Raw genomic sequence first — 25,143 nt, 5'->3', positions numbered from 1 at the left:
TGCTACGGTTCCCATAATATCTCTTGTTTTACGGATATTTGGTAGGCTAATTGAGTGTCACGGTTTTTCAGACGAATTGCAGTCAATCTTGTGGTGGAATGTTCGATCGTGAGGTGTAAAAACATGAACACGAGACCGAAAAGAAACAATAAAAAGGGAGGGAGGAAAAAATCACAAAAAAAGTTCGCTACGGTTTTGAAAGCGGTTAAGTTTTTCCTTTTTTTTCTTTTTCTTTTATTCAACACTATAATACCGTCTCATTCACATATACAGGGTCGATGAGACTGAAAGATTGGTCCAGGTTTCTTCCTTTTTGTATAATTTCTGGAAAGACAAGGGCGAGAGCGAGAGATAGGCTACTCTTTCTTATATTCGTCATTCAAATATTGCTGCATTCACATACATTCAGAGTGAATGAGACTTAAAGATCAGTACAGGTTTCTTTCTTTTTGTTTAATTCCTCGGGAGAAAAGAGAGAGAGAGCCCTGACTAGATAACCACACCGAGCTTCTTCTACCCCTGTCAGCTGGTGGTGGTGGTGGGTGGGGCTGTGGCGGTCTCGGGTGGAGGTGGTGGTGGTGCGTGGTGTGCTGTTTCTCTCTGGCTCACACACACTCAGCAAGTCAGTTTTCTCCTCGCATTCGTGATGGAGGGGTGTATCGTTGCTGTCTTGGGTAAGCTCACTTTCCCTTCCAACTTTTTTTTTTTTTTTTACGTTCCCTCTTGATAGACAACGAGCTTTTTTTTCTTACTGTCATGCCAATTGAATTTTTTTTCCTGCATCTTCTTTTCCTCTACATCCAAGGCCGTGGCAGTGTGTATTTCTGAATTTTTGAGACTTGACAGCTTTCTATAGTGTGTGCGTGTGCGAGAGAGAGAGAGAGTTGGGTATTTAGAGACTTTCACCGCGTTTTCTCTCTCTTCGCTAAAAACGTCACTGTTTACCTGCCTTGTTGCATGAATGTGTTTGGGGTTAAATTAATGTTATTTGCTTGTCAATTTACGGTGTTTTGTGACGTGTCGGTGTTGATGTGGTGATTCAGAGAGAGAGAGAGAGAGAGAGAGAGAGAGAGAGAGAGAGAGAGAGAGAGAATCTAATTCCTTTCACCATTCGTTTTGTTTTCCTTTCTCTTTTAGTTTGTTTTTCTTTCACTTTGTCTTGTTTTCTTTCTCCTATCATTTTTGTTTTCCTGGTTGTTTTCCTTTTACCTTTCATTATGTTTTACTTTTACTTTTCGTTTTGTGTTCCTTGTTTTCCATGTTTTCCTTTTTCCTTTCACTTTGTTTTTCTTGTTTTCCTCTTACCTTTCGTTTAGTTTTCCTTCTTTTCCTTTCTCCTTGTTGTTTTCCTTACCCCTTCCTCCTTTCGTTTTGTTTTCTTTTTCCCTTGCGTTTGTTTTTCTTTCTCCCATCGTCTTGTTTTCCTTTCCCCTTTCGTTTGTTTTTCTTTCTCCTATCGTTTTGTTTTCCTTTTACCTTTCGTTTGTTTTTCTTTCATCTTTTGTTTTCTTTACCTTTCTCCTTCCTTTTTGTTTTCCTTTCCCCTTTTGTTTGTTTTCCTTTCACCTTCATTTTTGTTTTCCTTTTCCCTTTTCATTTGTTTCCCTTCCACCTTTTGTTTTCCTTTCTGCATTCGTTTGTTTTTCTTTCATTTAAGTTATGTTTATCTCCCGTGGTCCCGTGGTAGAGTCTCGGCCTTGCGCCTCGGCGGGTTGCTGGGGCGTGGGTTCGAAACCTATCCCGTGCCATGGGGGTGGAAAGGTGGGCTCTTTCCGACACCCTCAGCCCCGTTGTTGGGCCTCCTCCTGACATTCCGTAGCCGATCCAGGATTCAGTACGTTTCCTAACTAGTAGAAGGTAGTGTTATAATTGTATTTCGTAAAGTATCCTTATACCCAAAAACTAACTAAAATTATGAGTATTCTTTTTCTTGAACAGAACATTGAACAAACAAGAGAACAATAATATGAAAATATGTATAGGGCTGTAGCCCGCAGGCCCGAGCCAACGCCATTTTGCGGGTGTCAGATACCACAAATAGCATAATTTTACTGCGCAAAGCAGGTGATGTCACTTATCGTGACTTCGTGAGCATTCATATTTATCTTTTTGTGTATATTTCATGGTGGCAAAACTTTCATTACTAGTTTCATTTTTACTAGTGACACGAATATGTGACTGTTTTTCACAATAGAATTTCACTCAAACAAGTGAATCAGACACCACAGAAATATTATCAGTGTGTGTTTGAATGAATACAAAGATAAGCACATACTTTGATTTAACTCTAGGATGTCTCGTGGATCATTAATAAATAAAAACAAAATATCCGGCTAAGCTACTCCTTAGCCATTACCCTTAATGGCGCCCAGAAAACAGTCCCTCCGCCAAGTTTGTACCCCACATTTGGTAATGTCATGTGCGCCTATTGGGAATATCTCTACCAGCCGTTTGGGGGGTTGCGCGGCATGCACCGCCTTCCTCCATTGGGGTATATCCCCAACGAAAAAAAAAAAAAAAAGTTTTGTTTACTTTTCACCACCTCCACATGAGTTGCCTGTCCTTCCTTCCACACCTTTGCATTTCTCTCATATAATTACTCATTTTCTCCATGCGTTATTATGGTGTGTTGTTGTGTTGTTCATGTTTCACAACCGGACCCTCAGCGGACCCTCCCAGACCGACAGTGACTCGTAAAAATGTACCGGGACGTGGGGTTTTCCTTCGCAGTTAGGCAAAGTGTCCTTGGCCAGCCAACGTGTGCATTCCAAAGTGTTTGATTCGTTAGATGACGACGGAAATGATCGGACACTGACGTAACTTAACCCCTACTTAAGTTTGTGATAACGTAAGAAACAGCGGCAGCGAACCTTTTTGTATTTATCTTTTAATGCAAGTTGGTAAAGCGAGCCAAGTGATCGAGTTCAAACAAGTAAAAGAAAGTTACATGACTCGTTACTTTGGTGAAAAAGACCAAAACCGTAAATAGCTGCTGGCGACTCGAAATCTTGGGGTGCAGCTGGAATTATTCGGGAGCCTGTTACTTTCTACTGGGTCCTGGAATTCGCCGTGGCCGCGGTGCATCCAAACGGGGCCGAGACTCCCTGAACCGTGTTAGGGCCTGTCACCGATATCCTGGGCTTCCGGGGCTACTCGGGCGGACTAGTTCATCCCTGGTATTCAGTTCATAAGGGCACGGGATGAACGGAGTCGGGAAAGGAATACAAAACGAAAGGCGAAAACAAAACGAGAGGTAAACGGAAAACAAAACGAAAGGAAAAAGGAAAACAACGAAAGGAAAAAGGAAAACAAAACGAAAGGGGAAAAAAAAACAAAGCTAAAAGTGAAAGGAAAACAAAACGAAAGATGAAAGGAAAACAAAACGAAAGATGAAAGGAAAACAAAACGAAAGATGAAAGGAAAACAAAACGAAAGATGAAAGGAAAACAAAACGAAAGATGAAAGGAAAACAAAACGAAAGATGAAAGGAAAACAAAACGAAAGTTAAAAGAAAATTCTCTCACTCTCTCCATCTGGGAATTTAATCGTCACCTCCATCAGACCGAACCCTGACTATTCATATGTATTGATCCATGCGATGTGAATGTCTGTCTGTTTACTATTTTTATAAAAAGAGCGAAGTAGTAGTAGTAGTAGTAGTAGTTGTTGTTGTTGTTAGTAGCAGTAGTAGTATAGTAGTAGTAGTAGTAGTAGTAGTAGTAGTAGGAGGAGGAGGAGGAGGAGGAAAAGAATAAAGAGGAGGATGTAATGTATCAACGCGGTGCCCTCTGCTAGGCAACTACTCGTGCACCGAATTTAAAGTTGATTCCAAGGACATCCGCACATACAACTCGGCCTTCCCGCCCCTCCCGGCATCAGCCTCGACCTTCCTCCCTTCCTCCTGCATCCACCTAATCATTGCACTTCGGTCTCATCTCATCCACCTGTTATCTTGGTTATCTTTGTACCGTGTCGGGCGTTGTCATCACATCGCCGCACAAACCCAGTGACCCCCCTCCCCAGGCATCTTATCTAGCCTAACCTTGGCGGTGTGTGGTTGTACTGGTGATGAATTCAAAGTTTCCTGTTGTTATTCGGGATCGTGAATAGAATGGTTTGACTACAGTAGATTCGTATGGTTATGACTCATGAGGGGACCTGTGTATTAAGTAATTTGTCATGTAATCCTCAGTAAAATTTCTTTTATTTGATATTATACCCACATATAATAATTAGCAACCTCGATTGTCTAACCTCAAAACGGGATAAGTAACCTAATTTCACACACACACACACACACACACACACACACACACACTCCGTGGCTTCGCGGATTAACAGTGCGGTGTTCAGGCCGGATTATTTCCGTTGACTAGGAGTGGTTACTGTCCCCCCTTGAGCGAGGGGGATGGGGTGTGTGATGTGTGAGGTCCTGGCAGTACCCGTAGTTCGACGATAAAGAGCACTTGCTTATGTCGGGAGGGTACGTGCTGGCGATTACGAGTCCTACACGTGATCAGGTCGTGGTGAATTACACACACACAAAAAAAAGTAACATCCCCACAGATACTTTATATAGTAACATAACCTCATTTTATTAGTAGGTTTTCTTTATAAGTTTGTTGGGGAAGGGAAAGAGATAGAAGTCAGAACTTTTGATTCAGAACGCTCCAGAATAGTAACCTAACCTATCCTCATGAATAATAGGGATCTTTTTATTTATTTCTTTTTTCTTAGGGGTAGGGGAGGGATAGAAGCGGAGGTGTCCTTGTGTACATTATCATCTAGACTTCAAATACAACGCTTCCTTCCTTCACTTTGCAGTTTTCAGTCTCCAAACGCCCTTCGCGCACCCATTTCCCCTACTTATCACCGTCCCACTTCCGTCCTCGCCGCAAACACTGCTCATTTCTTTCCCCCCTTTCCCTCTTGCCCCCTTCACCCGGATGCATATTCCTGAGGTGTCTGCGTGATTGGTACACCGCACGAGCCGTTGAGACGTGAGTGACGCGCTGGTCGTGACTCATAAATTAACCATGTAATCCTTTTCTAATTATCCTCAGTGTAATTCTCGTCTATAATTGTGCCTTCCCTTTCCCCTATCTAGATTTTCAATGTAGTTCTATCTAAACCTACCTCCCCTTCCCTCCCCTTAACTAGATTTCAATGTGTTTTTCATCTAACTCAACCTTTCCTTTCCTCAAATACCCTAACTTTAGATTTTCAGTGTATTCCCATATAACTCAACTTCCCCTTTCCTTAACTAGCCTAACCTAAGATTTTCAGTGTATTTCCCATCTAACCGAACCTTTCCTTTCCTTAAATAGTTTAACCCTAGATTTTCAGTGTATTTCCCGTCTAATCCAACCTCCCCTTCCCTTAAATATCCTAACCTTAGATCTTCAGTGTATTCCCATATAACTCAACATGCTCTTAACTACATTTCAGTGTATTTTCCATCTAACCCATCATTTCCTTCCCTTAGTAGTCTAACCCTAGATTTTCAGTGTATTTCCTACCTAACCCAAGCACTCCGTCCGTATCTACCCTAATCTTTTAACCGGGGCGGGTATCGAACACTGCTACACTTCAGGAATATGCTCCCCGATCTCCACTCCACTACAAGCCACGTCACAAGCACCTGACTCATCATTTGCCTTCGTCGCTGCAACCACTCCCACACCACAAACGCAAACGCAACACGAGCATAACAGTACGGGGGAGTGAACGCCACGGTCACTGTGTCACTGGAGCAAAGAGACCCATGCGTGACAACCATCTCTCCCACCATTATTATGTTCTTTAGTCAGCCTTCTCGCCATTCACAACGCCTGGGCCTATATTATTAAACCTATCGAGCTCCCATTACGACTGTTTTCCAGGGCCACAGAAAATTTATCCTGTTTTCATGGGTGATTTTCCCGTTCATGATGCAGAAGTCGTGTAAAACTATCACTAGAATCACAAAACAGTCTATAGAAATCCCAGCGACTTCCACGAGAGTCGTTTCAAATAGCCGAACTGAGGCGCCGAGACGTTTCAATGGACCGTATTGGCTATACAGGCAGCACCACATGTGTCCACTCAACTCTAAGCTGTATTTTCCATATAGTTCAAGTTTTTTTTTCACAGTAGAGGAAGCAGTTGAAGGGCAAAAAAAAAAAGAAAACAGTAATGAAAAAAAAGCCCGCTACTCACTGTTCCTACAAAGAGTCAAGAGGAGTGGCCGAAAGATAGGTCAATTTCAGGAGGAGAGGTGTCCTGATACCCTCCTCTTGAAAGAGTTCAAGTCATAGGCAGGAGGAAATACAGATGAAGGAAGACTGTTCCAGAGCTTACCAGCGTGAGGGATGAAAGTGAAAGTGCTGGTTAACTAGTGCGTAAGGGATTTGGACAGTAAAGGGATGAGCTTGATCAGAAAGTCGTGTGTGGCGAGGCCGCGGGAGGGGGGGAGGCATGCAATTAGCAAGTTCAGAAGAGCAGTCAGCTTGGAAATTTCGATAGAAGATAGAAAAAGAGGCAACATGGCGGCGGAATTTAAGAGGTAGAAGACTATCAGTAAGAGGAGGAGAGCTGATGAGACGAAAAGCCTTAGACTCCACTCTGTCCAGGAGAGCTGTGTAAGTGGAGCCCCCCACACGTGAGATGCATACTCCATACGAGGGCGGACAAGGCCCCTGTATATGGATAGCAACTGTGCAGGGGATAAGAACTGGCGGAGACGATACAGAACACCCAACCTCAAGGAAGCTGATTTAGTGAGAGAGGAGATGTGAAGTTTCCAGTTAAGACTAAGAGTTAAGTATAGACCTAGGATGTTTATTGTTGAAGAAGGTGACAGTTGAGTGTTGTCGAAGAATAGGGGATAGGTGTTTGGAAGATTGTGTCGAGTTGATAGGTGGAGAAATTGTTTTTTGGGGGCATTGAAGGACACGAGGTTCCTTTTACCCCAATCGGAAATGATAGCAAGGTCTGAGGTTAAGCACTCTGCAGCCTCCAGTCTGGAGTCTTGTAATTCCTGTTGAGAAGGTCTTCTGTTGAAAGAAGTTGAATAATGCAGAGTGGAGTCGTCAGCGTATGAATAGATTGGACATTTTGTTATGGAAAGAAGATCATCGATGAATAACAGAAAGAGAGTGGGTAATAGGACAGAGCCCTGTGGAACAGGTTTAGGGGAAGAGCAGTGACCGTCTACCACAGCGGAGAGAGAACGGCCGGAAAGGAAACTGGAGAAAGAAATAGAGAGAAGGATAGAAACCGTAAGAGGGCAGTTTAGAAAGTAAAGACTTGTGCCAGACTCTATCGAAAGCTTTTGATTTTTTTTTTTTTTTTTACAACAAAGGAGACAGCTCAAGGGCACACACAAAAGAAAACAATAATAAAAAAAAGCCCGCTACTCGCTGCTCCCAAAAAAGAATCAAAAGAGGTGGCCGAAAGAAAGGTCAATTTCGGGAGAAGTGTCCTGATACCCTTCTTTTGAAAGAGTTCAAGTCGTAGGCAGGAGGAAATACAGATGAAGGAAGATTGTTCCAGAGTTTACCAGCGTGAGGGATGAAAGAGTGAAGATGCTGGTTAACTCTTACATAAGGGGTTTGGACAGTATAGGGATGAGCATGAGTAGAAAGTCGTGTGCAGCGGGGCCGCGGGAGGGGGGAGGCATGCAGTCAGCAAGTTCAGAAGAGCAGTCAGCGTGGAAATATCGATTCAAGAGGTAGAAGACTATCAGTAGGAGGAGAAGAGCTGATGAGACGAAGAGCCTTAGACTCCACTCTGTCCAGAAGAGCTATGTGAGTGGAGCCTCCTCACACGTGAGATGCATACTCCATACGAGGGCGGACAAGGCCCCTGTATATGGATAGCAACTGCGCCGGGGAGAAGAACTGGCGGAGACGATACAGAACGCCCAACCTCGAGAAAGCTGATTTAGCGATTTGTCTAGCGCAACTGAGAAAGTTTCACCGAAACGGCTAAGAGAGGATGACCAAGAATCAGTTATGAGAGCAAGAATATCGCCAGTAGAACGCCCCTTGCGGAACCCATACTGGCGATCAGATAGAAGGTCAGAAGTGGAAAGATGCTTTTGAATCTTCAGGCTAAGAATTGATGCAAAAGCTTTAGATAGACATGAAAGTAAAGTTATAGGGCGGTATTTGAGGGATTGGAACGGTCACCTTTCTTAGGCACAAGCTGTATGAAGGCGTACTTCCCGCAGGAAGGAAAGGTAGATGTTGATAGGGAGAGACGAAAGAGTTTGACCAGGCAGGGTGTCAGCACGGATGCACAGTTTTTAAGAACAATAGGAGGCACTCCATCAGGCCCATAAGCCTTCTGAGAGTTGAGGCCAGAGAGGGCATAGAAAACATCATTCTTAAGAATCTTAATAACAGGCATAAATGAGTCAGAGGGGGGATGAGTAGGAGGAATATGCCCAGAATCGTCCAGAGTGGAGTTGTTACAGAAAGTTTGAGCGAAGAGTTCAGCCTTAGAAATAGATGAGACGGCGGTGCTGCCGTCAGGGTTAAGAAGAGGAGGGAAAGATGAAGAAGTGAAATTGGAGGAGATATTTTTGGCTAGATGCCAGAAGTCACGGGAAGAATTAGAAAAAGCAAGGTTTTGATATTTGCTATGGATGAAAGAGGTTTTGGTAAGTCGAAGAATAGATTTGGCACGATTCCGGGCGGAAATGTAAAGATCATGGTTAGCGGGAGTTCGAAGGCTCTGGTACCTTTTGTGAGCTGCCTCTCTGTCTTGGACAGCACGAGAACAAGCGTGATTAAACCAAGTCTTTTTAGCATTAGGAGTAGAGAAAGTATATACGTGGATTGTATGCCTCCCTTCAGAGACAATCACCTCTGTGATGCGCTGGGCACACAGAGGGGTCTCTCTCCTGGAAGCAATAATCATTCCACGGGAAATCGGAAAAGTACATCCTCAGGTCGTCTCACCGAGCTGACGTAAAATGCCAGAAGCATCGCCTCTTCGGTGGGTCCAGAGGATGTACAGGAGCGATAGGGCAGGATATAGAAACAAGGTTGTGATCGGAGGAGCCCAACGGAGAGAACAGTTCGACAGAGTAAGTAGAAGGGTTAGACCGTTAGAGGTAAGGAAGAGGTCTAGTATGTTGGGCCTGTCTCCAAGACGGTCGGGAATACATGTAGTTATAGACTATATAGAGTACTGAGGCTGTCTAAGGGATACACGGCCATGATGCCGCCGTTGCCCTAAGCCGATGATTGCACACACTTCACTCCTATCCGATTTCAGTTTTTCTCCATGTCAAATAGTAGGGTCAGGAAATCGGGTAGGAGCAAAGTGTGTGCAGTCGTTGGCTTGGAGCGATGGCAGCACCAAGGCCTTGTATCCTGGAGGCAGCCTCAGACCCACTTTAGTACATAACTTGAGTTCTATGGAAAGTACTGCTTTGACAGGTCACTGAGTGGCCACGTGTGGCGCTGCCTGTATAGCCAATACGGTCCATTAACATCAGGCATGTAATTTATCTTCCTTACGACTTAAATGATTTCTAGAGGAGCGTATTAAAATTATGGGGTTTGGTTTCTTTTATATTTCGTTCCGGCTCTTCTTAATGTTTTCTCAGAGGTGGAGTTTCTATTTCCTGGACTCTTTTCCTTCTTTCACGCCACTCCTTTTTTTTTTTCCTACAAGTGATGTCGACACCACAACAGGTTCGTCTCCAGCCCACCAACTCTCTCTCACCTCCTTCTCCTCCTCCTCCTCGCCGAGTTCCTGGTAGAGTCAGTGCGTGGCAGAGACCGACTGATAAAGTAATAATAATAATAATAATATTATTATTATTATTATTATTAATATTATTATTATTATTTTTATTATTATTATTATTAATATTATTATTAATATTATTATTATTATTATTAATATTATTATTATTATTATTATTATTATTATTATTATTATTATTATTATTATTATTATTATTATTATTATTATTATTATTATCATTATTATTATTATTATTATTATTATTATTATTATTATTATTATTATTGTTATTGTTATTATTTTTATTGTTGTTATTGTTGCTGTTGTTATTGTTCTTTTCGTCTTCTTCCTCTTTCTCTTTTTTTTTCCTTCATCATCTTCATATTATTATTATTATTATTATTATTATCATTATCATTATCATTATTATTATTGTTATCATTATAATTATTACTCATATTTCACTAGTACTACTGTTTTCACTACGGTAGCATACTAATAGTGACATTCATAGTACTCAGTTTTCTTGAGACGGGGGATACACTAATGATTTAGTCCCTAGTTATGTTCGTTAGATAACAATAAGTATTCTTATTAAAAAAGTTAATCACATACTTTGTTGTTACCTTTTGCTTGGGAGTACCTTCATACTGCGTCCGTTTGAGCTTGTGATTCCCGTGTAATAATATAGTTTTAGTTTTTTCTTTATTCCCCGAGACGGCTTATCTCCCTCTCCACACATGTTGCCAGTCTCATTTCGCCGTGTCCTGAGAGCCGAGTGGAGGAGGAGGAGGAGGAGGAAGACCCATAAAGCTTTTCTTCTTACGCTCATCATGTCACTCTGCCCACGTAACCAAATGATGAGCGAGGACCGAGCTCTCATCATACTGCTCCTGCCCGTGTCCCGCCTCTGTCTTGCACCCGTGTTTCATTCACTGCGGACCCCAAACACACGGCCCGCGCTGGAGTGTTGATCTTATTTACATTAGAACTAAAGTAGATTCATTGTGTAATCGTGTCCATCTTAACAGTTATGGAGGTTCAAGTATCATGTCGGCCGGTAGAACACGCCTATCTTTCACTTCTTATCTCATTGGCTGGGGCGCGTGCTCTCTTTGTCTGCAGTTGTTTAGTTCTTATGCGACATCGTGTTTTTTTTTTGTGTGTGTGTTTTTTTTCGTTTTATATGTGTTCGTCCCGCCGCCCTTTTTGTATACTTTTTTTTCACATAAGCTGTACCGTGTTTGTACAAGGAAGAGTCGGTGTCGTCATAAAGTACTTGCCTTATACGTGTACTGTAAGATGACTTCAGTTAAATATTTCGTAGGTTTCATTTTTTTTCGGAAGAGCTATACTGAGTTTGTAAAAGGAAGAGTCAGTGTCGTCATAAAGTACTTGTTCTATACTCATACTGTTAAGATCACTCCTATTAGATATTTCAAATGGTTCTAAAATCTAAGGGATCATGTTTGTCTTTACTATGAGATTCGTACAAGTTTTATATTCCAGCGATGTCTAGATTGCCGTTATAAGCCTTTCGTATCAACTCTAAGTATATATAACAATTACTCTCATTATCAAACAACAGTAATATAACACTCCATACCGTTTATTTATTTATTTATTTATTTATTGTTTTATTTATGGTGTGGGCTGCGTGTCGATCGTTCTTGAAGGTCACACGTGTTTTTTTTTTTCCTTCTTTTCTTTTACAGTTTTTTGCAGGTTTATGGAGTCTGGTGTGTAATCTTCGGTTCGTCTCTTCCCGTTTTTTGTTACTTTTTTATTACCTGACCTTTTTTTTTTTACATTACATTCCGATTGTCACGTTTTGCTCCATTGTTTTCTTACATCAACCCGTCTTCGTTTTTTCTTATTTCCGAACTTTTCATCTATTCATATTTTCCTGCTCCCTTCCATTCCTTCTTTCTTTTTATTATATTTATCCCTCGATGGAATTTTGTATTTTTCTATTTATCTCTATTTATCTGTATTTATCTATGCCTATTTCTCTATTTTGATCTTATCTTTCTCCGTTTACTCTGTTTTCCTTACTGTCTATCTCGTTCCTTCCTTTCACCTTTTTTCTCTATTGATCTTTCTATCTATCTATCTGTCTATATACTTATCAACGTCACTATCTAACCATCTTTCTATCTACTTACCTGTCGATCTTTCTTTATAAGCATCCTTCTATCTACGTATCTATCGCTCTTTATAACCCTTCTTTTTATCTATCTACTTATCTATCAACCTTTCTAGCTAACCCTTTTTTCTATCTACTTACCCATTAACCTTTCTATCTAACTCTTTATCCACTTACCAACCGCTCTAACTCTCCACCTTTCTATGTTTTCAGGGGGCAGCGGGTTCGTGGGGCGTCATGTGGTCGCCCAGCTCCTCGACGCTAAGCCCGCAGTCAAGGAGATTCGAGTGCTTGATATTAGAACCTACAAGCCCGTGGCAGGTCAGTGACACACACACACACACACACACACACACACACACACACACACACGCGAGGTACGAGAGGCCAGGGTCGTCTCGTTGCGGTGGAAGGTTCGTGCATCTGATAGTGTCATGTAACACACTCGATCGCACCCCTGACTGAAGCGGGCTACCCTCACGCTGCATAATAGTGCCTTTGCAGGGGATGGATGATATGAGGAACTGTTGTTGATTATTATTATTATTTTTTTTTTTACAGTAACGGAAGCAGCTCAAGGGTAAACAAAAAAAGAAAAAAAAACGTAAATGAAGATAGTCTAAAAAAAAAAGTGTAGATAGTAAAAGATAGTGTAAAAGTATTGAGTGGGGACGTTTTAAGTGTAAAAGATAGTATTGATGATTGTAGAGTATATAGGTTTGTTTATTTATTTACGTTATGAAGGTGTTTTTTTTATATATATTTTCGTGATTGTCAGATTTTTTTTCGTTTTCATTCTAATGCTGAAAAAAACAAAATCAGTGTGATGCTATTTCTATGCAAATCCATATCACCAATAGTGGCTAGTGAGCGAGAGAGAGAGAGAGAGAGAGAGAGAGAGAGAGAGAGATATGCCACTATTTGGCAAGGAAGCAGATGCATAACGGGGCGCTGAGGAAGACCGTAAACTATTTGAACGTAAACAAACATACGGTAAAGTCAACAGACACGAGAGAGAGAGAGAGAGAGAGAGAGAGAGAGAGAGAGAGTCGGAAGATGTATATGCCACTATTTGGCAAGGAAGCAGATGCATAACGGGGCGCTGAGGAAGACCGTAAACTATTTGAACGTAAACAAACATACGGTAAAGTCAACAGACACGAGAGAGAGAGAGAGAGAGAGAGAGAGAGAGAGAGAGAGAGAGAGAGAGAGAGAGAGAGAGAGAGAGAGAGAGAGAGAGAGAGAGAGAGAGAGAGAGAGAGAGAGAGAGAGAGAGTTTTTTTTTCCAGCTTTTAAGTGTGAGGTGGGGCAAGGGAGTTCAGGGAGAGTTAAGGGGCTATTACACTGGGCAAATTTTCCGTGGATCTTCAGTCAAACCACGATTTCCGCTAGCGTGGTTCTCATTTGTTTCTTGTTATTGCTGCTGCTGATGGTGAGTAATGCCGTCGTCCTTCGGTGAAATGTACCGTAGCTTTGTAAGATCATGGACACGTCAGAAAACCACGGAAATATGAGAACCTCGCCAGCGGAAATCGTGGTTTGACTGAAGATCCACGGAAAATTTGCCCAGTGTAATAGCCCCTTTAGGGAGTGCAACGATAGGAAGAAAGTGATAAATGGTACATCCCGTGGGTCAACCAAAGCAAGTGTGAGGCAGGGCAAAGGAGTTCAGGGAGAGTTAGGGAGTGCAAGGATAGGAGGAAATTGATAAATAGTACATCCCGTAGGCCGACCAAAGCAAATGTGAGGCAGGGCGAGGGAGTGGAGGGAGAGTGGGGAGTGGGACGATAGGAATAAATTGATAAATGGTACATACCGTAGCCAACCAAAGCAAGTGTGAGGCAGGGAGAGGTGGGGAGTGCAGCATTAGTAAGAAATTAGTGAATATCTCCCGTGGCAATCAGAGACGTCAAGTTATCAGGACCAGAGGAGGAGGTGGAGGCCGATGTATTGTAGAAATGAAAACCAACCGCTGTGATGTAGTTGTTAAGTAGGACAATAAGGAGATAAGGAAGATGAACAGGAGTTTTGAATATTACGACATAATAAAAACATATTTCGTGGGTCCAAGTTGCATTTTACACCATCAGGAAGAAAGAGGGCCGAGAGGAAAATAAAGGAAGAGAAGGAAAGGAAAAGAAAGAGAGGAAAAAAGAGGAAAAGTGAAGGAAGGAAAACGAAAAAGAAAGGAAAAGGAGAGAAAGAGGAAAAGAAAGAGAAGAAGGAAAGGAAAGAGAGGAAAAAAGAGGAAAAGTGAAGGAAAGAAAACGAAAAGGAAAGGAAAAGGAGAGAAAAGGGAAAAGAAAGAGAAGGAGAAGGAAAGGAAAAAGAGGAAAAGTGAGGGAAAGAAAACGAAAAAGAAAGGAAAAGGAGAGAAAAGGGAAAAGAAAGAGAAGGAGAAGGAAAGGAAAGAGAGGAAGAAGAGGAAAAGTGAGGGAAAGAAAACGAAAAAGAAAGGAAAAGGAGAGAAAAGGGAGAAGAAGGAAAGGAAAGAGGAAAAAAGAGGAAAAGGAAAGGAAAGAAAACGAAAAAGAAAGGAAAAGGAGAGAAAAGGGAGAAGAAAGAGAAGAAGGAAAGGAAAGAGGAAAAAAGAGGAAAAGGAAAGGAAAGAAAACGAAAAAGAAAGGAAAAGGAGAGAAAATGGAGAAGAAAGAGAAGAAGGAAAGGAAAGAGGAAAAAAGAGGAAAAGGAAAGGAAAGAAAACGAAAAAGAAAGGAAAAGGAGAGGAAAGGGAAAAGAAAGAGGAGAAAAATTAAAGGAATCAGCAAACATATCATAAAGCAGAACAACACAATGGCAAATGGAAGGAAGGAGACGAGAGAGGGGAAAAAAAAAAATTCATAACAAAATTTTAATAACTCAAACACCCATACATCCCGCTTCCCCCTAAGTCACCGTCCACCCCGCCCACAGAGCCGCCGCCCGGAGCCGAGACGAGCGTGGTGTTCCAGCGCTGTGACATCCTGGAGGAGGCGGAGCTGAAGGAGGCGCTGTCGGGGGTGAAGGCCGTGATCAGCTGTGCCGCCGCCACCCCGGACTTCAAGAAGGAGGACCTCGGGTACAACCAGCGAGGGAAGAGAGTCAATATTGAAGGTACTACTATTACTACTATTGCTACTACTACTACTGCTACTACTACTACTGCTACTACTACTACTGCTACTACTACTACTACTACTACTGCTACTACTACTACTGCTACTACTACTACTACTGCTACTACTACTACTATACTCCTCCTCCTCCTACTACTACTACTGCTACTACTACTACTGCTACTACTACTACTACTGCTACTACTACTACTATACTCCTCCTCCTCCTCCTACTACTACTACTACTACTACTACTCATACTACTGCCACCATTACTGCCATTACTACTCTTACTACTTGTTACCGCCGATCAGAGAGACAAAGAGAGTGAGAGAGACAGAGAGATGTTTCTACGATTACTACTACTACTACTACTGCTACTACTTTTACTATTACTACTACTACTACTACTTCTGATTTGAATATTTTTTCATTGATATAAGTTTTATGTAAAATAGAATAAACATAATGAGATTCTGATTTATCCGACGAGCACATAACTTGTTTTTGTATAATTGTATCCTGATCTAAAGCACTACACTTACACTTAAGTACACTTAAGTACATAACGCAGTCCAGTCAAAATGACTCTATGCTGCGCTCACTTGGTGATCCTCGAAGTGTTGACAGTGGGTTGGCTGTGGTGGCGGCTTGGCGGGGTCATATTTAAATGCTAATCTCTTCCAATGGTTATCCAGACGATTTTTGAAAGAAATCAGCGATCTGGCCTCAGCAACCTCAGCTGGGAGATTATTCCATAGTGGGACTGTTCTGTAGTAAAAACTGTTCCGCTGCACTCCATAGACACCATCAACAGGGCGATGTTGGTAGATTTGTCTTGAATGACGACGGCTGGGTCTGTCCAGGGGTCTGAAGGTTGCTGGGAGTAACTCCTTTTTGTATTGGTTGAGATGTTTCCACAGTCAAATATTAATAGTCCAAAAGCAGCCCAAGATTCACCAATGGAAAAATACTAATATAATAAAACACGTAAACCACTCTTACACACACAAAAATAAACACGCTAGTCAGATATTTCCTCCTTTTTTTTCTGTCGAGGCGGCTGGGTGGATTGAAAGCCTGCCTCTCACACTATCCAGTCACCAGCCAACTTTCTAATTATTCCTCCGCGGTTCCGGATGCCGAGCCCCGCCACCACCAGGCTCGCACCTCTCCATCCTCCTCCCCCCGCCTCCTGCAGCAGTGACAGGACATTTGCTGAGGGAGGACTACTACTACTACTGCTACTTCTAATACTACTTCTTTTTATTCTTTCTTTTTCTTTTCTTTTTCTTCTTCTTCTTCATCTTCTATCTCACTTTTATTTTCCCCTTCATCTTTTTTTTCCTAAATTTCTTCTCCTCCTCCTTCCCCCTTCCCCTCCTCCTCCCCCTTCTCCTTCCCCCCACCCCATCTTCTCCTCGTCCCCTCTTCACCTCTTCCTCCTCCTCCTCCTCCTCCTCCTACTACTACTACTACTACTACTACTACTACTACTACTACTACTACCACTATCACCCCCCCCACCCACCCCACAGCCCAAGACAAACAAAACCAAAGACCAACGACTATCCCTCACACCTCATCATCTACGTTAATTTCTAAGTCCACACAAAACACTAGATAATCCACTTTCCGCGCAAACCTAGTGAACACAGTTATTATCTTCTTTACATAAGTGATTTCTCAGTATATTAATATTGGCCTATGTTTTGTCTTGGTTGGTAGAAATAACCGCGCCTTTTTACCCGAGAAACCCTTTTCCCCGGGGAATTGACCTGACTGCGACCTCACAGCAGCTGTTGGTTTGTTTTCCTAGATACACATTTTTGACCTGACGACCTCACCGCAGCTGCGTACTTTGTTATCGTCTTAACGCGCCTAATTGTTTCCGTCTTGCCTCGCCCATATCTTCACCATGACGTCCCTCAAGCGTTGTTCTGGGTGTGGCCTTCGCATGGCCAAGCAGTACTTTCTTTCCAAGGACGTTTGTAGGTTCTGCGTTAAGACTCAGAAGGATGATCAGAGGATCATAGAGTTAGAGAATAGGGTTACGACTCTCGCCGCCCAGGTACACTTACTGGTTAGTGCAGCAGCAACAAGCCCCGCCTCCTCCTCCTCCTCCTCTCCCTCTTCCTCGTCCTCCTCCGCTCTAGTATTGTCTTCACCCACACAGCAGCCCCTCCCATCCTCCTCCTCCTCCTCCTCGACCATCTCCGATCTCCCCGCTTCCCACCCCTCCTTCTCCTCTTCTTCCTCCTCCTCCTCCTCCTCCTCCTCCTCGCCTTCCTCCTCCGTCCCCCCTCTCCCCTCTCCCCGCCCACCCTCCTCCTCCTCCTCCTCTCCCTCCTCCTTGTCCTCCGCCTCTTCGCTCTTCCCTCCTCCCACACCTGTCCTTCACCTTCCCTTCCCCTCTTCCTCCTCCCTCTCCTCGTCCGTCCCTCCCTCCCCACCTCACTCTCCCTTTCACCTACTCCTCCTTCCTCCTCCTCCTCCTCCTCCCCGCCCCCCCCCTCCTCCTCCGCCTCCAATTCCTCGCCTTCCTCTTCCGTCCCCTCCCTCTTCCCGCCCACTCTCCTCCTCCGCCTCCTCCTCTCCCTCTTTCTCCTCCTCGTCCTCCGTCTCCTCGCTCGTCCCTCCCTCCAACACCTGTCCCTTACCTTCCCTTTCCCCCTCTTCCTCCTCCCTCTCCTCGTCCGTTCCTCCCTCCACCACCTCACCCTCCCTTTCTCCTTCTTCCTCTTCCTCCTCCTCCTCCCCCTTTCCCCCTTCCACCTCTTCCACAATTTCTCCTCGTTCTTCACAGCAGGTCCCTCCCCTCCCCCACCCCTTCTGGCCCCTCTCCTGACCGACGGGTTCTTGTTGTTGGTGATAGTCAGGTGCGTTATGTTGACAAGTATTTTTGCTCCAAGGATAAGAACAGGACGAGGGTTTGTTTCCCAGGGGCAGGGGTGGATCATATATCAGACAGGATTGAGGCGTGTATGGCAAGCGAGGGATCGAACCCCATTGTCTTTCTCAGTTGTGGCGGAAACGACGTTTCTCGTGTGCCAAGCGAGGACCTTCTCAGGCGTTTTAGAGAATTGTTAGGCAGGATACATGACGCTGGTGGGTCGCCAGTAGTGTGTGGCGTCCTGCCAAGGAGGGGCGTTGGCGATGGATGGCTGTCCAGGGCGATAGCAGTGAACAGCAGACTTGCTGAGCACTGCGAGCGCAATGGGTGGCTGTTCGTCGACAATTGGGACCTCTTCTTTGGCAACGACGCCCTCTACGCCCGTGACGGGATACACTTGACGTTCAAGGGTGTTGAGGCTCTCTCAGACTCCCTTGAGCGAGCACTTGGTACCCTGAGGGATTTTTATAGTCTAGGCGAGGGAGGAGGAGTAATGGGAGCAATGGGAGGAGTAATGGGAGGGGACATCTAGCTCATAATATAACCAGGCAGCTTAGAAGTAATTCTAGAGGAGTAACAGAGGACGGGCTAAGAATCTTCTATACTAACAGCAGGAGCCTCAGAAACAAGATAGACTTACTAAGGGGTGAAGCTTGTTCAGAAAATTTTGACATAATAGCGATCACTGAGACATGGATAGACACTGCTAATAGAAATTTTAGATCAGAATTTGAAATAACGGGTTATCAGATGTTTCACAAAGACAGAAGGGGCAGAAAGGGAGGTGGAGTTGCGCTATATGTTAAAGACTCACTTAAATGTTTAGTTAACAACTCAGTCAAAACTAACATGGATTCAGAATCAGTTTGGGTGGACGTTTACAAAGGGAAAGAAAAACTAACTCTAGGAGTTATATACAGGCCACCCAACCTTAACAGGCAGGACACGAGTATATTACTACAGGAGATTGGCAGGGCAGTATGAGTATAAATGTCTGCGTAATGGGGACTTTAATTATAGGAATATAGACTGGGAAGATCTAGTGGGTGACCTGGAAGCCGAGGACTTTCTTGAAGTTATACAAGATAATTTCCTTAAGCAGGTAGTTACTGAGCCTACCAGAGGAGATAACACATTAGACTTAGTCCTAACCAATAATGGGAACTTGCTACGTGAGTTGGAGGTGTGAGGAGAAAGGAAAGAGTGATCACAGAACGGTTCGTTTTGGCTTAGACTGGGCGGTAACCCGCGAACCAAACCCAGTGTTAGTGCAAGATTTGAGTAGTGCAAACTACGAGGGGCTTCGATGACATCTTGAATGTGTAAACTGTGATAATTTAGTGATTCATGAGGGCCAGAACTGCGGATTGGAGAGCCAGGAGAACCAGGTAGAAATGTCTTACAATAATTTAGTTAGAGTAATAGTAGAGGGGCAAGGACAGCATATACCACAGCGAACACTTAGAAAAGAAAACAATGATCCTAAGTGGATGACTCGTGGACTCCAACACGAGCTTGGGTGAAAGAAGGAATTTATCAGAAAATAAAGAATGGGAAACACATCTCAGGGGCCGGTACGTCGAACTATCTAGATTAGTTAAGAAAACACCAGGATAGCAAAAAAGAACTATGAGATCAAAGTAGCAAATGAGGCGAAAAGTAATCCTAAGGGCTTCTTTCAGATGTATAGAACAAAAACACGGGAGAAAATTGGACCGCTGAAAACAAACACAGGGGAGTTAGTAGAAAATTACGAAAATATGAGCACATTGTTGAACGACTACTTCCTTTCAGTATTCACACAGGAGGATCGAACGACTATACCGGAAAGAGTTCAGGTGTACGAGGGCGGGGATGGCGATAAATTGAGGGATATAATCATTACCAGGCAAGTAGTTCAGGATGAGATAGATAAGCTAAGAAGAACAAGTCGCCAGGTCCTGACGGGATATTTCCGAGGGTATTAAAGGAGTTAGGTGATATAATCAGTGACCCACTAACCGACATCTTTAAGATGTCGGTAAATACTGGCTATGTGCCGAGCCTATGGAAAGTAGCTAATGTGACGCCGATTTTTAAAATGGGGGACAGGTCAGTTGCTTCAAACTATCGCCCAATTAGCTTAACATCGGTTATAGGGAAGATGCTGGAGTCCATAATAGCCAGGAACATTCGGGAGCATTTAGAGAAACATAGCTTAATTCACGACTCGCAGCATGGGTTCACAAAAGGTAGGTCATGCCTCACCAATCTCTTGTCCTTCTACAATAAAGTATTTGAGGCGGTTGACAGAGATGAAAATTATGATGTAATCTATCTTGATTTTATTAAAGCGTTTGACAAAGTTCCTCACCAACGACTGTTGCTTAAATTACAGGCTCACGGAGTAGAGGGTAAAGTTTTGAACTGGGTCAAGGCGTGGCTTAGCAATAGGAAGCAAAGAGTGCAAATCAATGGTAAAAGATCTGACTGGGGATGTGTTACGAGTGGGATCCCACAAGGTTCGGTATTAGGTCCACTTTTGTTTATTATTTATATCAATGACTTAGACACAGGAATTAGTAGTGATGTTAGTAAATTTGCAGATGATACCAAGATCGGTAGAGTAATTGAGTCGGATCAGGACGCTTGTATTCTCCAAGGTGAACTCAACAGATTATATGTCTGGGCGGATAAATGGCAGATGGAGTTCAATGTAGGGAAGTGCAGTATTCTGAGTGTAGGTAGGAACAACCCCTCACATAACTATTGCTTAAATGACACTCTCATAAGTAGGTCTGGGTGCGAGAGGGATTTAGGGGTCTTAGTGAGCTCTGATCTCCGTCCAAGGGCACAATGCATTCAAGCTAGAAATCGAGCTAATAGGGTACTGGGATTTATTTCAAGGAGCGTAAGCAACAGAAGCCCCGAAGTCTTCCTCAAACTATATTTAGCATTAGTTAGACCTCATCTTGACTATGCGGTTCAGTTCTGGTCACCCTACTATAGAATGGATATCAAAATGTTAGAATCGGTGCAGAGGAGGATGACTAAGATGATTCAGGGGTTGAGAAACTTGCCATACGAGGAAAGACTCAAACAGTTAAACTTGCATTCTCTAGAAAGGCGAAGGGTGCGTGGAGACATGATCGAGGTTTATAAATGGATGACTAGATGAAGGGTTTTAATAAGGGAGACATTCATAAGGTTTTGTTGGTAAGAGAACCGGGTAGGACACGAAGTAACGGGTTTAAACTGGATAAATTCAGATTCAACAGGGACATAGGCAAAAATTGGTTTACTAACAGGGTGGTGGATGAGTGGAATAGGCTTAGCAGTCATGTGGTGAGTGCCAATACAATTGTCACATTCAAAAATAGACTAGATAAATTCATGGACAGCGATATTAGGTGGGGTTAGATACACGGGAGCTTAGGGTCAAAGGAGCTGCCTCGTACAGGCCTACCGGCCTCTTGCAGACTCCTGCGTTCTTATGTTCTTATGTTATCTCCCTCTCCTCATCCCCCGCAGGCGTGAAGAACCTGGTGTCTGCGTGCCATGCCGTCGGGGTGCGCGTGCTCGTCTACACCAGCACCGCCGACGTAGTGATGGGCGGCGCCAGGCTGCTGGACCACACCGAGCCGCTCACGCCTGAGGTCAAGGATTCTCAGCTGTTGCTCGGGGACTATGCCATTGACAGGCGCCGCACCGAGGAGGTGGTGCTGGCTGCGCATGGCTCTACTGCGCATGATGGTGAGAGAAGCGACCAACCACCTGGCTATTATTAGTGTTATTATCATTAGAAGTATTGGTGTTATAGTATAAGTATCATTGCAATTCATGAAAGGGCATCAAGGAAAAAATATATAGATCTAAACAGAGTACCCTCGATGAGCAGACATGGATGTGAAAAGTGAGGCTGTCAGTTAAGTAAGGAGAAGAATGAAAAAATGGAGGATAAAAACTATACCGTCCAGGGCGTCGATGGAAAAAAAATATAGTTAAGTATATAAGTAAATGAAAAAATGGAGGATAACAACTATACCGTCTAGGCCTAGGGCGTCGAGGGAATAGACCCAGAGTCCCCTAGATGAGCAGACATGGATGTGAAAATAAAAGAAACAGTGATATAAAAGTAAGGAGAAGTATGAAAAAAGGGGGAGGGGTCAAAGACAGTGCAGTGCCTGCTAGATAAACCTTCAAGGCTTGTTCATGCTTATAAATCATGTCACTGGCCTGTAAAGTTTACGTTCCCGTTCTCCCGTTCAATTTTTTTTTTTCACCTTCGTAGGATTAACTAATTTTGATCTCATACTTATGAGTTGCATGCTTGATGTTTTCACTAGGGCTTGAAAATCATTTAAATGGGCACCAAACCCATGTCAACTGCTATTTAGAATAGACAGTCTTACTTTCCTCGTTTTACCTTTTACCATTTTCGCAGTGTGCATTTTTTCTTTTCTTTTTTTCTTATTTTACTCGTTACGTATACGGTAGTCTGTTGTTATCCCTTTCTCAGTGTTTTCCCCTACTTTCCTCGCTAGTCGTCTTATCCTTTTCTAGTTGATTTATTTATCTTATTTTTCTTATTTGTTTCTACCAATGTACTTGATGCTAACTCACTCCCTGCGTGGCGGCGTGCAGGGGGCATCCTGCAGACGGTGGTGCTGCGGCCGCCGCTGCTCTACGGCGAGGGTGACCACGCCTTTGTGCCCGTGGTGCTGCGCCTCGCCAGGGCGGGGGGCGACAGGCTGCCATCCATCGGCAACCCCGGAGCCTTCCTCCAGATCGCCTATGTTGGTAAGGCGATCACTGATTAGCAGAGTAAGGTGCCTCTGTTGGCTTAACGCTGTAGTGAGTGCTGCCATGACGAAGACTTGGATCAGTGACGTGCGTGTTCTAGTACGATGACACGATGTAAAAATGTGTCGTTGTGTGGTGCTTATAATTTGGTTATGGAGTTAATGAACAATTTAAAGTGTTTTGATGCAGCGTGTAATTGCAATTAGTACGTGTCATGATTAAGTATGAATTTCATGCCATAATCATTAATTTATCTATAAATACTCATAGCAAACCATATTAAATTTCAGTCAAGTGAAATGATTCATAATTTCCAGTTTGCAATCGTAAACAAAAGACAACATTGGAAATATATGTTTAAAACTAATGGACGTGTTATTTTGTAAATTGTAGAGCTTTATATTTTATCAAATTTTAAATAAAAAAAAATGTCCCGTTAATCAAGTAAGAAGGCATGATGGAAAAACACTGACTTGATACTCCTCCCAGGTAACGTCGCCTTCGCCCACGTGTGTGCCATGAGCACGCTCCTGTCGGGCAAGCAGGGCGGCCTGCAGGACTGCGGCGGCCTGCCCGTGTACGTGACGGACCACACGCCGCCCAACACTTTCTCCGTCCTGGCCGAGCCCTTCCTGGAGCACCTGCACCTCAAGCCAGCACGGCAGCTCCCCTATTGGCTGGTGTACCTGCTGCTGCTGCTGGCGACGTTGTGGACCTACGTCTGGTCGCATATCGGGTTCGCGTGCCGCCCCTCCTCCATGCCAACCTTCACCTTCCACCGCTATGCCGGCTCCCCGATGGTCATCAGCAGGATGCGCGCCGAGCTGTGCATTGGCTACTCGCCGCCCTACTCTTGGCCCGAATCGAAGCAGCGAGCAAATTCATTCTATTCCAAAAAATTAATATAGGCTCCATCCCTCCTCCCCCTCCCTCTTTCACCCCCCGCCCGAATCGAAGCAGCGAGCAAATTCATTCTATTCCAAAAAATTAATATAGGCTCCATCCCTCCTCCCCCTCCCTCTTTCACCCCCCGCCCGAATCGAAGCAGCGAGCAAATTCATTCTATTCCAAAAAAAGAATATAGGCTCCATCCCTCCTTCACCCCCCCCCCCTCCGCCCGAATCGAAGCAGCGAGCAAATTCATTATATTCCAAAAAAATAATATAGGCTCCATCCCTCCTCCCCCTACCACCTAAACCCCCCCCCTCCCGAATCGAGGCAGCGAGCAAATTCATTCTATTCCAAAAAAAGAATATAGGCTCCATCCCTCCTCCCCCTCCCTCTTTCACCCCCCTCCCGAATCGAAGCAGCGAGCAAATTCATTCTATTCCAAAAAAATAATATCGCATCCTTCCCACCGCCCCCTCCCTCCTTCACCCCCCCCCTCCCGAATCGAAGCAGCGAGCAAATTCATTCTATTCAAAAAAATTAATATAGGCTCCACCCTCCTCCCCCTCCCTCCTTCATCCCCCCGCCCGAATCGAAGCAGCGAGCAAATTCATCCTATTCCAAAAAAATAATGTAGGCTCCATCCCTCCCCCACTCCCTCCTTCACACCCCCGCCCGAATCGAAGCAGCGAGCAACTTCATTCTATTCCAAAATATTAAAATAGGCTCCATTCCTCCTCTTCCTCCCTCCTTCACACTCCCGCATCTCTTCTTCTGATTTCAACTTTTGCATTAGTGATTAGTTATATAGGCGTGCATGCATCAGAGTTCCGTTGCTCAACCGAGGAAAATACTGTTGTTGTTGTGTTGGTAGGGTTGTAACTGTCTTATCATATAATTTTATGTGCAAAAAATATTCTTTGATGATTCCATAGCAGCTCTAGGAATTTTCTGCTGGCAAGTATACTATTTTGTGGATTATTTTTATTACTATCCTTTACTCCTATGCCTTTTTGTTTGTTTGTTTGTTTAGTCTCTGTCTGGAATAACTGGTGTGTTGTATGTATTGCACGACGGTCTGTAGACAAGTTATGCTTCCTTCCTGCTTTTTTTATTTTATTTATTAAGATCTGAGACCACCGGAGACTGGCGTGATGTTATATATCTGGAGCTGGCAATTGTCAGGGCCGAGAACACGAGAGGTAGCCATTTTCGTGATAGTGGGAGGATAACCCACCTACCTTTCACATTAAGGAGAACAGGAAAAGTAGTAAACAATGTGTACCTTCAAGCAGAAAGTTAACGAGTCAGCTGATAAAAGTAGCTGAAATTTTAAAGAAGCATCTCCGACAGTCCTCCAACAGACACTGGACCACCAGACTAACAGTTGACCTCAGACAGCTCACCCTTGGACGATACAGACACACCCCTGCCCAGCACTGGCGGACCTACTCCCCCAGTCGTCCCCTCGACACGGCCATCACCCGCCTGAGGATTGGCCACACCCGCCTCAAAGCTCACCTGCACCGCTTGAACATGGTCCAGGACCCACACTGCCCATGGTGCCCCACACAACCCGACACACCAGAACACCTCCT

General features: G+C 43.9%; 1 protein-coding gene and 1 long non-coding RNA gene across 2 annotated transcripts; one reads left to right on the top strand and one right to left on the bottom strand.

Moving 5' to 3' along the window:
• Positions 1-533: 533 nt before the first annotated feature.
• Positions 534-23,706, top strand: LOC126998836 (3 beta-hydroxysteroid dehydrogenase/Delta 5-->4-isomerase type 1-like). Its single transcript, XM_050860983.1, has 6 exons — positions 534-674; positions 12,101-12,208; positions 14,801-14,980; positions 21,386-21,607; positions 22,499-22,654; positions 23,147-23,706. The coding sequence occupies exons 1-6, from the start codon at positions 647-649 to the stop codon at positions 23,563-23,565; spliced, it is 1,113 nt and encodes a 370-aa protein (XP_050716940.1). The 5' UTR covers positions 534-646; the 3' UTR covers positions 23,566-23,706.
• LOC126998839 (uncharacterized) lies at positions 23,418-24,150 on the bottom strand. Its single transcript, XR_007753038.1, has 3 exons — positions 24,016-24,150; positions 23,597-23,836; positions 23,418-23,566 (listed from the first exon to the last, which is right to left on the bottom strand). It is a non-coding gene; the product is annotated as an uncharacterized LOC126998839 (long non-coding RNA).
• Positions 24,151-25,143: the final 993 nt, after the last annotated feature.

Source organism: Eriocheir sinensis, chromosome 15, assembly GCF_024679095.1.
Source record: "Eriocheir sinensis breed Jianghai 21 chromosome 15, ASM2467909v1, whole genome shotgun sequence".
NCBI lineage: Eukaryota > Metazoa > Arthropoda > Malacostraca > Decapoda > Varunidae > Eriocheir > Eriocheir sinensis.
Note: the sequence above shows the minus strand (reverse complement) of the source record. Positions and strands in the feature narration are given on the sequence as shown.

Excerpts from the sequence above, each read along its gene's own strand:
- LOC126998836 (XM_050860983.1), top strand. The coding sequence starts at position 647 with ATGGAGGGGTGTATCGTTGCTGTCTTGG. Across the intron at positions 675-12,100 it reads GTGTATCGTTGCTGTCTTGG|GGGGCAGCGGGTTCGTGGGG; the intron begins GTAAGCTCACTT and ends CTATGTTTTCAG. Across the intron at positions 22,655-23,146 it reads CCTCCAGATCGCCTATGTTG|GTAACGTCGCCTTCGCCCAC; the intron begins GTAAGGCGATCA and ends TACTCCTCCCAG.